The sequence below is a fragment of the Heptranchias perlo genome, chromosome X (genome assembly GCF_035084215.1).
Source record: "Heptranchias perlo isolate sHepPer1 chromosome X, sHepPer1.hap1, whole genome shotgun sequence".
NCBI classification, from domain to species: Eukaryota; Metazoa; Chordata; class Chondrichthyes; order Hexanchiformes; family Hexanchidae; genus Heptranchias; species Heptranchias perlo.
Genome location: NC_090370.1, coordinates 16,320,102 through 16,332,200, shown reverse-complemented (window position 1 = coordinate 16,332,200; position 12,099 = coordinate 16,320,102). Strand labels below are relative to the sequence as shown.

General features: G+C 45.4%; 1 protein-coding gene across 2 annotated transcripts in view; it reads left to right on the top strand.

The window, feature by feature from the left end:
• spryd3 (SPRY domain containing 3) overlaps positions 1 to 12,099 on the top strand; it is a 332,651-nt gene that overhangs the window by 294,593 nt on the left and 25,959 nt on the right. Inside the window, exon 9 of one of the 2 annotated variants that reach the window (XM_067976782.1) lies at positions 8,027 to 8,146. The exons of the other annotated variant lie outside the window; for it this stretch is intronic. Within the exon in view, the coding sequence (XP_067832883.1) occupies positions 8,027 to 8,146 (120 nt within the window). The remainder of the gene's footprint in view (positions 1 to 8,026; positions 8,147 to 12,099) is intronic. 2 annotated transcript variants of the gene reach the window in all.

The window sequence follows — 12,099 nt, the reverse complement described above, 5'->3', positions numbered from 1 at the left end:
TGTGTCTGTTAGTTACATTGCCAGTGTGTGTGTCTGCTAGTTACATTGCCAGTGTGTGTGTCTGTTAGTTACATTGGCAGTGTGTGTGTCTGTTAGTTACATTGCCATTGTGTGTGTCTGTTAGTTACATTGCCAGTGTGTGTGTCTGTTAGTTACATTGCCTGTGTGTGTGTGTGTTAGTTACATTGTGTGTGTGTGTTAGTTACATTGTGTGTGTGTGTGTGTCAGTTACATTTTGTGTGTGTGTGAGTTACATTGTGTGTGTGTGTGTGTGTGTCAGTTACATTGCGTGTGTGTGTCTGTTAGCTACATTGCCAGTGTGTGTGTCTGTTTGTTACATTGCCAGTGTGTGTGTCTGTTAGTTACATTGCCTGTGTGTGCATCTGTTAGTTTCATTGCCAGTGTGTGCGTCTGTTAGTTACATTGCCAGTGTGTGTGTCTGTTAGTTACATTGCCAGTGTGTGCATCTGTTAGTTACATTGCCAGTGTGTGTGTCTGTTAGTTACATTGCCAGTGTGTGTGTCTGTTAGTTACATTGCCAGTCTGTGTGTTTGTTAGTTGCATTGCCAGTGTGTGTGTCTGTTAGTTACATTGCCAGTGTGTGTGTTTGTTAGTTACATTGCCAGTGTGTGTCTGTTAGTTACATTGCCAGTGTGTGTGTTTGTTCGTTACATTGCCAGTGTGTGTCTGTTAGTTACATTGCCAGTGTGTGTGTCTGTTAGTTACAGTGCCAGTGTGTGTCTGTTAGCTACATTGCCAGTGTGTGTGTCTGTTAGTTACATTGCCAGTGTGTGCGTCTGTTAGTTACATTGCCAGTGTGTGTGTCTGTTAGTTACATTGCCAGTGTATGTGTCTGTTAGTTACATTGCCAGTGTGTGCATCTGTTAGTTACAGTGCCAGTGTGTGTCTGTTAGTTACATTGCCAGTGTGTGTGTTTGTTAGTTACATTGCCAGTGTGTGTGTCTGTTAGTTACATTGCCAGTGTGTGTGTCTGTTAGTTACATTGCCAGTGTGTGTGTTTGTTAGTTACATTGCCAGTGTGTGTGTCTGTTAGTTACATTGCCAGTGTGTGTGTTTGTTAGTTACAGTGCCAGTGTGTGTCTGTTAGTTACTTTGCCAGTGTGTGTCTGTTAGTTGCATTGCCAGTGTCTGTGTTTGTTAGTTACGTTGCCAGTGTGTGTCTGTTAGTTACATTGCCAGTGTGTGTGTCTGTTAGTTACAGTGCCAGTGTGTGTCTGTTAGCTACATTGCCAGTGTGTGTGTCTGTTAGTTACATTGCCAGTGTGTGTGTCTGTTAGTTACATTGCCAGTGTGTATGTCTGTTAGTCACAGTGCCAGTGTGTGTCTGTTAGCTACATTGCCAGTGTGTGTGTCTGTTAGTTACATTGGCAGTGTGTGTGTCTGTTAGTTACATTGCCAGTGTGTGTGTCTGTTAGTTACATTGGCAGTGTGTGTGTCTGCTAGTTACATTGCCAGTGTGTGTGTCTGTTAGTTACATTGGCAGTGTGTGTGTCTGCTAGTTACATTGCCAGTGTGTGTGTCTGTTAGTTACATTGCCAGTGTGTGTGTCTGTTAGTTACATTGCCAGTGTGTGTGTCTGTTAGTTACATTGCCAGTGTGTGTGTCTGTTAGTTACATTGCCAGTGTGTGCGTCTGTTAGTTTCATTGCCAGTGTGTGTGTCTGTTAGTTACATTGCCAGTGTGTGTGTCTGTTAGTTACATTGCCAGTGTGTGTGTCTGTTAGTTACATTGCCAGTGTGTGTGTTTGTTAGTTACATTGCCAGTGTGTGTCTGTTAGTTACATTGCCAGTGTGTGTGTCTGTTAGTTACAGTGCCAGTGTGTGTCTGTTAGCTACATTGCCAGTGTGTGTGTTTGTTAGTTACATTGCCAGTGTGTGTCTGTTAGTTACATTGCCAGTGTGTGTTTGTTAGTTACATTGCCAGTGTGTGTCTGTTAGTTACATTGCCAGTGTGTGTGTTTGTTAGTTACATTGCCAGTGTGTGTGTTTGTTAGTTACATTGCCAGTGTGTGTCTGTTAGTTACATTGCCAGTGTGTGTGTCTGTTAGTTACAGTGCCAGTGTGTGTCTGTCAGTTACATTGCCAATGTGTGTTTGTTAGTTACATTGCCAGTGTGTGTCTGTTAGTTACATTGCCAGTGTGTGTGTCTGTTAGTTACAGTGCCAGTGTGTGTCTGTTAGCTACATTGCCAGTGTGTGTGTCTGTTAGTTACATTGGCAGTGTGTGTGTCTGTTAGTTACATTGCCAGTGTGTGTGTCTGTTAGTTACATTGCCAGTGTGTGTGTCTGTTAGTTACATTGCCTGTGTGTGTGTCTGCTGGTTACATTGCCAGTGTGTGTCTGTTAGTTACATTGCCAGTGTGTGTGTCTGCTGGTTACATTGCCAGTGTGTGTCTGTTAGTTACATTGCCAGTGTGTGTGTTTGTTAGTTACATTGCCAGTGTGTGTCTGTTAGTTACATTGCCACTGTGTGTGTTTGTTAGTTACATTGCCAGTGTGTGTCTGTTAGTTACATTGCCAGTGTGTGTGTCTGTTAGTTACATTGCCAGTGTGTGTGTCTGTTAGTTACATTGCCAGTGTGTGTGTCTGTTAGTTACATTGCCAGTGTGTGTGTCTGTTAGTTACATTGCCAGTGTGTGTGTCTGTTAGTTACATTGGCAGTGTGTGTGTCTGTTAGTTACATTGCCAGTGTGTGTGTCTGTTAGTTACATTGCCAGTGTGTGTGTCTGTTAGTTACATTGCCAGTGTGTGTGTCTGTTAGTTACATTGCCTGTGTGTGTGTTAGTTACATTGTGTGTGTGTGTTAGTTACATTGTGTGTGTGTTAGTTACATTTTGTGTGTGTGTGTGTGTGTGAGTTACATTGTGTGTGTGTGTATGTGTCAGTTACATTGCGTGTGTGTGTCTGTTAGCTACATTGCCAGTGTGTGTGTCTGTTAGTTACATTGCCAGTGTGTGTGTCTGTTAGTTACATTGCCAGTGTGTGTGTCTGTTAGTTACATTGCCAGTGAGTGTGTCTGTTAGTTACATTGCCAGTGTGTGTGTCTGTTTGTTACATTGCCTGTGTGTGTGTCTGTTAGTTACATTGCCAGTGTATGTGTCTGTTAGTTACATTGCCAGTGTGTGTGTCTGTTAGTTACATTGCCTGTGTGTGCATCTGTTAGTTTCATTGCCAGTGTGTGCGTCTGTTAGTTACATTGCCAGTGTGTGTGTCTGTTAGTTACATTGCCAGTGTATGTGTCTGTTAGTTACATTGCCAGTGTGTGTGTCTGTTAGTTACATTGCCAGTGTGTGTCTGTTAGTTACATTGCCAGTGTGTGTGTCTGTTAGTTACATTGCCAGTGTGTGTTTGTTAGTTGCATTGCCAATGTGTGTCTGTTCGCTACATTGCCAGTGTGTGTGTCTGTTAGTTACATTGCCAGTGTGTGTGTCTGCTAGTTACATTGCCAGTGTGTGTATTTGTTAGTTACAGTGCCAGTGTGTGTCTGTTAGTTACATTGCCAGTGTGTGTCTGTTAGTTACATTGCCAGTGTGTGTGTTTGTTAGTTACAGTGCCAGTGTGTGTCTGTTAGCTACATTGCCAGTGTGTGTGTTTGTTAGTTACATTGCCAGTGTGTGTCTGTTAGTTACATTGCCAGTGTGTGTGTCTGTTAGTTACAGTGCCAGTGTGTGTCTGTTAGCTACATTGCCAGTGTGTGTGTCTGTTAGCTACATTGCCAGTGTGTGTGTCTGTTAGTTACATTGGCAGTGTGTGTGTCTGTTAGTTACATTGCCAGTGTGTGTGTCTGTTAGTTACATTGCCAGTGTGTGTGTCTGTTCGTTACATTGCCTGTGTGTGTGTGTGTTAGTTACATTGTGTGTGTGTGTTAGTTACATTGTGTGTGTGTGTTAGTTACATTGTGTGTGTGTGTGTGTCAGTTACATTTTGTGTGTGTGTGAGTTACATTGTGTGTGTGTGTGTGTGTGTGTGTCAGTTACATTGCGTGTGTGTGTCTGTTAGCTACATTGCCAGTGTGTGTGTCTGTTAGTTACATTGCCAGTGTGTGTGTCTGTTTGTTACATTGCCAGTGTGTGTGTCTGTTAGTTACATTGCCTGTGTGTGCATCTGTTAGTTTCATTGCCAGTGTGTGCGTCTGTTAGTTACATTGCCAGTGTGTGTGTCTGTTAGTTACATTGCCAGTGTATGTGTCTGTTAGTTACATTGCCAGTGTGTGCATCTGTTAGTTACATTGCCAGTGTGTGTGTCTGTTAGTTACATTGCCAGTGTGTGTGTCTGTTAGTTACATTGCCAGTGTGTGTGTTTGTTAGTTACATTGCCAGTGTGTGTGTCTGTTAGTTACATTGCCAGTGTGTGTGTCTGTTAGTTACATTGCCAGTGTGTGTCTGTTAGTTACATTGCCAGTGTGTGTCTGTTAGTTACATTGCCAGTGTGTGTGTTTGTTAGTTACATTGCCTGTGTGTGTCTGTTAGTTACATTGCCAGTGTGTGTGTCTGTTAGTTACAGTGCCAGTGTGTGTCTGTTAGCTACATTGCCAGTGTGTGTGTCTGTTAGTTACATTGCCAGTGTGTGTGTCTGTTAGTTACATTGCCAGTGTATGTGTCTGTTAGTTACATTGCCAGTGTGTGCATCTGTTAGTTACAGTGCCAGTGTGTGTCTGTTAGTTACATTGCCAGTGTGTGTGTTTGTTAGTTACATTGCCAGTGTGTGTGTCTGTTAGTTACATTGCCAGTGTGTGTGTTTGTTAGTTACATTGCCAGTGTGTGTGTCTGTTAGTTACATTGCCAGTGTGTGTGTTTGTTAGTGACAGTGCCAGTGTGTGTCTGTTAGTTACATTGCTAGTGTGTGTCTGTTCGTTACATTGCCAGTGTGTGTGTTTGTTAGTTACATTGCCAGTGTGTGTCTGTTAGTTACATTGCCAGTGTGTGTGTCTGTTAGTTACAGTGCTAGTGTGTGTCTGTTAGCTACATTGCCAGTGTGTGTGTCTGTTAGTTACATTGCCAGTGTGTGTGTCTGTTAGTTACATTGCCAGTGTGTTTGTCTGTTAGTTACATTGCCAGTGTGTGTGTCTGTTAGCTACATTGCCAGTGTGTGTGCCTGTTAGTTACAGTGCCAGTGTGTGTCTGTTAGCTACATTGCCAGTGTGTGTGTCTGTTAGTTACATTGGCAGTGTGCGTGTCTGTTAGTTACATTGCCAGTGTGTGTGTCTGTTAGTTACATTGGCAGTGTGTGTGTCTGCTAGTTACATTGCCAGTGTGTGTGTCTGTTAGTTACATTGGCAGTGTGTGTGTCTGCTAGTTACATTGCCAGTGTGTGTGTCTGTTAGTTACATTGCCAGTGTGTGTGTCTGTTAGTTACATTGCCAGCGTGTGTGTCTGTTAGTTACATTGCCAGTGTGTGTGTCTGTTTGTTACATTGCCAGTGTGTGTGTCTGTTAGTTACATTGCCTGTGTGTGTGTGTGTGTGTTAGTTACATTGTGTGTGTGTGTGTTAGTTACATTTTGTGTGTGTGTGTGTGTGTCAGTTACATTGCGTGTGTGTGTCTGTTAGCTACATTGCCAGTGTGTGTCTGTTAGTTACATTGCCAGTGTGTGTCGGTTAGTTACATTGCCAGTGTGTGTGTCTGTTAGTTACATTGCCAGTGTGTGTGTCTGTTAGTTACATTGCCAGTGTGTGCGTCTGTTAGTTACATTGCCAGTGTGTGTGTCTGTTAGTTACATTGCCAGTGTGTGTGTCTGTTAGTTACATTGCCAATGTGTGTGTCTGTTAGTTACATTGCCAGTGTGTGTGTCTGTTAGTTACATTGCCAGTGTGTGCGTCTGTTAGTTTCATTGCCAGTGTGTGCGTCTGTTCGTTACATTGCCAGTGTGTGTGTCTGTTAGTTACATTGCCAGTGTGTGTGTCTGTTAGTTACATTGCCTGTGTGTGCATCTGTTAGTTTCATTGCCAGTGTGTGCGTCTGTTAGTTACATTGCCAGTGTGTGTGTCTGTTAGTTACATTGCCAGTGTGTGCGTGTGTTAGTTACATTGCCAGTGTGTGTGTGTGTTCGTTACATTGTGTGTGTGTGTGTTAATTACTCTGTGTGTGTGTGTTAGTTACTGTGTGTGTGTGTGTTAGTTACTGCGTGTGTGTGTTAGTTACATTGTGTGTGTGTGTTAGTTACATTGTGTGTGTGTTAGTTACATTGTGTGTGTGTGTGTTAGTTACATTGTGTGTGTGTTAGTTCCATGGTGCCTGTGTGTCAGTTACATGGTGCGTGTGTGTCAGTTCCTGTGTGTGTGTGTCAGTTACTGTGCGCGTGTGTGTCAGTTACTGTGCGCGTGTGTGTCAGTTACTGTGTGCGTGTGTGTCAGTTACTGTGTGTGTGTTAGTTACATTGTGTGTGTCTGTTAGTTACATTGTGTGTGTCTGTTAGTTACATTGTGTGTGTGTGTGTGTTAGTTACATTGTGTGTGTTTGTTACATTGTGTGTTAGTTACATTTTGTGTGTGTGTTAGTTACTGTTTGTGTGTGTTAGTTACATTTTGTGTGTGTGTTAGTTACTGTATGTGTGTGTTAGTTACATTTTGTGTGTGTGTGTTAGTTACATTGTGTGCGTGTGTGTTAGTTTCATTGTGTGTGTGTGTGTGTGTGTGTGTCAGTTACTGTGTGTGTGTCCGTTACATTGTGTGTGTGTGTGTCAATTACATTGCGTGTGTGTATCAGTTACATTGCGTGTGTGTGTGTGTGTGTTACATTGGCCGTGGTGTAAGTGGTCAGTTTCCTGCCGACGTGTTAGGTTAAAATTAGTCACATTGCCCTTGTGAGTTTGAGACATTCCATTTGTTTGTGTGTCAACAACAACAACTTGCATTTATATAACACCTTTAACGTATAAAACGTCCCAAGGCGCTTCACAGGAGTGATTATCAAACAAATTTGACACCGAACCACATAAGGAGATATTAGGCAGGTGACCAAAAGCTTGGTCAAAGAGGTAGATTTTAAGGAGTGTCTTAAAGGAGGAGAGAGAGGGAGAGAGACAGAGAGGTTTAGGGAGGGAATTGCAGAGCTTAGGGCCTAGGCAGCTGAAGGCACGGCCGCCATTGGCAGAGCGATTAAAATCGGGGGAATGCACAAGAGGCCAGAATTGGAGATAGGGCCATGGAGGGATTTGAAAACAAGGATGAGAATTTTAAAACCAACGTGTTGCTGGGCCGGGAGCCAATGTAGGTCAGTGAGCACAGGGGTGATGGGTGAACGGGACTTGGTGCGAGTTAGGATACGGGCAGCAGAGTTTTGGGTGAGCTCAAGTTTATGGAAGGTGGGAGGCGGCCAGGAGGGCAATGGAATAGTCAAGTCTAGAGGTAACAAAGGCATAGATGAGGGTCAAGGTGTCTGTGTCCGTATGTAGAGATGTGCTTGTGTAAGACATTGTGTGTAAGTGTGCACGTATCAAGGTGCCTGTGTGAAAGAGACACATTGCCTGTGTGAGTAACCTATCCCTACAACCCTCTGAGATCTCTGCGTTCCTCCAATTCTTGCCTCTTGTGCATCCCCGATTTCTTCGCACCACCATTGGCGGCCGTGCCTTCAGCTGCCTGGGCCCTAAGCTCTGGAATTCCCTCCCTAAACCTCTCTGTCTCTCTACCTCTCTCTCCTCCTTAAAGACGCTCCTTAAAACCTACCTCTTTGACCAGGCTTTTGGTCACCTGTCCCAATATCCCTTTAAGTGGCTCGGTGTCAAATATTGTCTGTTTACGCTCCAGTGAAACGCCTTGGGACATTTTACTACATTAAAGGTGCTATATAAATGCAAGTTGTTTGTGTAAGAGAGATGGTGCCTGTGTGTTTGTGAAAGGCAGAGACAGTGCCTCTGTGGTTGAGTGAGTGGCAGTTTAGCCATGTGTGGCGGTGCCTATATGTGTGTGTGTGTGTGTGTGTGTGTGTGTGAGAGTGAACCCGAGCGCCAGGACCTGGACCTGTGCATGCGTGTGTGTGTTACTGAATTCTTTAATTTCTTTTCTCAGATGATGGCAAACTTTTCCAAGGAAGTGGAGTGGGAGATCCCTTTGGCCCTCGCTGCTACAAGGGTGATATCATGGGTTGTGGTATCATGTTTCCTCGAGATTATATTTTAGACAGTGATGGTAAGAACATCATTGGTATGATATATTAGCATATGGAGAATGCCCTATGAGTTAAGATTGGACGTATTGATTTCTGAGTTAGAATGAGTGGTGGAGTGCTGACCCCACAACACAGGCAAAATTGTAATGTACCATGTTTTTGGTTTTATAGAATTTTATAGCACAGAAGGAGCCAAATCGGCTCATCGTCCCCTGTGCCCTCTCTCTGAAAGAGCTTTTTGTCAGTCCCGTTCCACTGCCCTTTCCCCATTCAGCCCATCATCCCTGTGCCCTCTCTCTGAAAGAGCTTTCTCTCAGTCCCGTTCCACTGCCCTTTCCCCATTCAGACCATCGCCCCTGTGCCCTTTCTCTGAAAGAGCTCTCCCCTCAGTCCCGTTCCACTGCCCTTTCCCCATTCAGCCCATCGTCCCTGTGCCCTCTCTCCAAAAGAGCTCTCCCCTCAGTCCCGTTCCACTGCCCTTTCCCCATTCAGACCATCGCCCCTGTGCCCTCTCTCCAAAAGAGCTCTCCCCTCAGTCCCGTTCCACTGCCCTTTCCCCATTCAGCCCATCGTCCCTGTGCCCTCTCTCCAAAAGAGCTCTCCCCTCAGTCCCGTTCCACAGCCCTTTCCCCATTCAGCCCATCGTCCCTGTGCCCTCTCTCCAAAAGAGCTCTCCCCTCAGTCCCATTCCACTGCCCTTTCGCCATTCAGACCATCGTCCCTGGGCCCTCTCTCTGAAAGCGCTTTCTCTCAGTCCCGTTCCATTGCCCTTCCCCCATTCAGACCATCGCCCCTGTGCCCTCTCTCTGAAAGAGCTTTCTCTCAGTCCCATTCCACTGCCCTTTCCCCATTCAGCCCATCGCCCCTGTGCCCTCTCTTTGAAAGAGCTTTCTCTCAGTCCCATTCCACTGCCCTTTCCCATTCAGCCCATCGCCCCTGTGCCCTCTCTCTGAAAGAGCTCTCCCCTCAGTCCCATTCCACTGCCCTTCCCCCATTCAGCCCATCGCCCCTGTGCCCTCTCTCTGAAAGAGCTCTCCCCTCAGTCCCATTCCACTGCCCTTTCCCCATTCAGCCCATCGCCCCTGTGCCCTTTCTCTGAAAGAGCTTTCTCTCAGTCCCGTTCCACTGCCCTTTCCCCATTCAGCCCATCGCCCTGTGCCCTCTCTCTGAAAGAGCTTTCTCTCAGTCCCGTTCCACTGCCCTTTCCCCATTCAGACCATCACCCCTGTGCCCTCTGTCTGAAAGAGCTCTCCCCTCAGTCCCGTTCCACTGCCCTTTCCCCATTCAGCCCATCGTCCCTGTGCCCTATCTCCAAAAGAGCTCTCCCCTCAGTCCCGTTCCACTGCCCTTTCCCCATTCAGACCATCGCCCCTGTGCCCTCTGTCTGAAAGAGCTTTCTCTCAGTCCCATTCCCCTGCCCTATCCCAAAACCCTTATAAATTTTCCTGTTTCCAGTATTTATTGACTCCCCTTTTAAAAGCTATTATAGATTCTGCTCCCCGCACTGTTTCTGGTTGGGCATTCCAGATCCTAACAACATTCTATAAGTAAATTCTCCTAACCTCTCCCTTCATTCTTTTGGTGATGATCTTAAATTTCCCCCCTCTAGTTACTGTCTCACTGACCAGTGGAAATAGTTTGTCCCCGTTTACATTATCAAAACCCCTCGTAATACTGAATCTCTATCAGTTCTCCTCTTAACCTTCTCTCTTTTAATGAAAAGAGCACCGGTTTCTCTAGTCTCTCTGTAATTAAAGTCTCTCATCCCTGGTATCATCTCAGTGAATCTCTTCTGCACCCTCTCCATGACCTTGACATCCTTCCTAAAGTAAGACACCAAAACTGGGCCCAATATTCTAACTGTGGCCTGACCAATAATTTGTACAAGTTTGGCATTACCTCTCGGTTTCTGTGCTCTGTAAATCCCAGATGCTTTATTTTTTACAAGCTTTGTTAACCTGTCCCCCCCACTTTTAAGGATTTGTGTTTCTGAACCCCTCTCTGCTCCTCTACTCCTGTTAACATTTTCCCATTTAGTGTATATTTTCTCTTTATTCTTCCACCCAATATGTCACCTCACTATCTCCACATTAAATTTTATTTGACATCTATCTGCCCGATCTACTAACCAGTCCACATCCTCCCGAAGTCACTGGCATGTTCTTCACCGTTAACCACACACCTAATTTTTGTGTTGTCTGCAAATGTTGATATTGTGCCCCCTATACCCAAGTCCAGGTCGTATATGAGAGGAGCAATACTCCCAATACTGACTCCTGGGGGATACCACTGTTTACATTCCCCCAGTCTGTCAAACATCCATTAACCAGTACTCTCTGTTTTCAGTCCTTTAACCAACTTCACATACATGCTGCCACACTCCTTTTAATACCGTGTGCCCTATCTGAACCTTGGCTACAGGAGCAGAACAGAGGCTGGGTACTCTGCAACAAGTGGCTCACCTCCTGATCCCTCAGAGCTTTTCCACCATCTACAAGGTTCAAGTGAGGAGTGTGATGGAATAATCACCACACACCTGAATGGGTGCAACCCCAACACTCAAGAAGCTTGACACCATCCTGGTCAGAGTATTTAGGATGACTGGTTTATCCCTCACTCCCTTTTTGAACAGCGGTGTTACATTGAAAACCCTCCAGTCCTCTGGCACAACTTCCATATCCAAGGATATTTGAAAGATTGTGGTCAGAGCCACTGCTATTCCCTCTCTGACCCCTCATCATTGTAGGATACGGCCATCAGGGTCTGGTGCCTTTTCCCCTGTGAGTTCCACCAATATTTTCAGCACTCCTTCCTTACCTATCATTACCCTGTCTAATTGCACCACCTCCTCCTCTTAAACCCTTTCATTCCCACTACCACACTCTCCTGAGAAAACGGAGGCAAAGTCCTCATTTAGTATCTCCGCCATTCCTTCATCCTCCATAAGATGATTTACTTTTTCATCTCCAATAATTGTCCCTCCCCTTCCTTTAACTATTCTTTTCTATGTGTTTATACAATCCTTTGCTACTTTCTTTTGTTGCCTGCCAGTCTTTTTTCATACCTCCTCTAAGCATTTCTAATCTCTCTTGTTTTTCCCCTTATCTCTGCTCAATTCTCTTTTGTATTGTACTTAATTTATCAGCTCAGTGGGACTGCCCTCGTCTGGTTACACTCTTGCCTATCCAATTGTAGGCAGAGCATCTGCAGCAATGGCTCCTCTTCCCACCCCCAGACCGTTACCTCTGGAGCCCTTCAAGGATTCATCCTTCGCCCCCTCCTATTTCTCATCTACATGCTGCCCCTTGGCTATATCATCCGCAGATACGGGGTCAGCTTCCACATCTACGCTGACGATACCCAGCTCTACTTCTCTCATCCCCACTACTGGCTCTTTGCTGTCAAACTGCTTACCTACCACCCAGTCTTGGATGAGCCATAATTCCGTCCATCTAAACATTGGGAAGACCAAAGCCATTGCCTTCAGCCCCCCTCAAGAGCTCTGGACCCTGTCTCCATCCTCTTACCAGGCCACTGTCTCTCGCTGTACCAGACTTTCAGGCAGCCTTGGCATCCTATTCAACCCTGAGATGAGCTTGCAACTCCATAACCTCTCCATCACAAAGACTGCCTTGTTCCATCTCCGTAACATCTCCTGCCTCCGCCCTTACTTCAGCCCATCTGCCGCTGAGACCCACATCCATGTCTTTGTCTCTTTCAGACTCTATTACTCCAGTGCTCACCTGGCCAGCCTCCAATTATCTACACTCTGTAAACTTGAATTCACCCAAAACGCTGCTGCCCGTATCCTATTCCACACCAAGTCCCACTCACCCATCACTCCTGTCCTTAGTGACCTACATTGGCTCTCTGTTCCCCAAAGCCTCCAATTTAAGTTCTCATCCTTGTGTTTAAAGGCCTCTCGCCCCTTCCTATCTCTCTAACCTCCTCCAGCCCTATTCCCCCTCCCCCA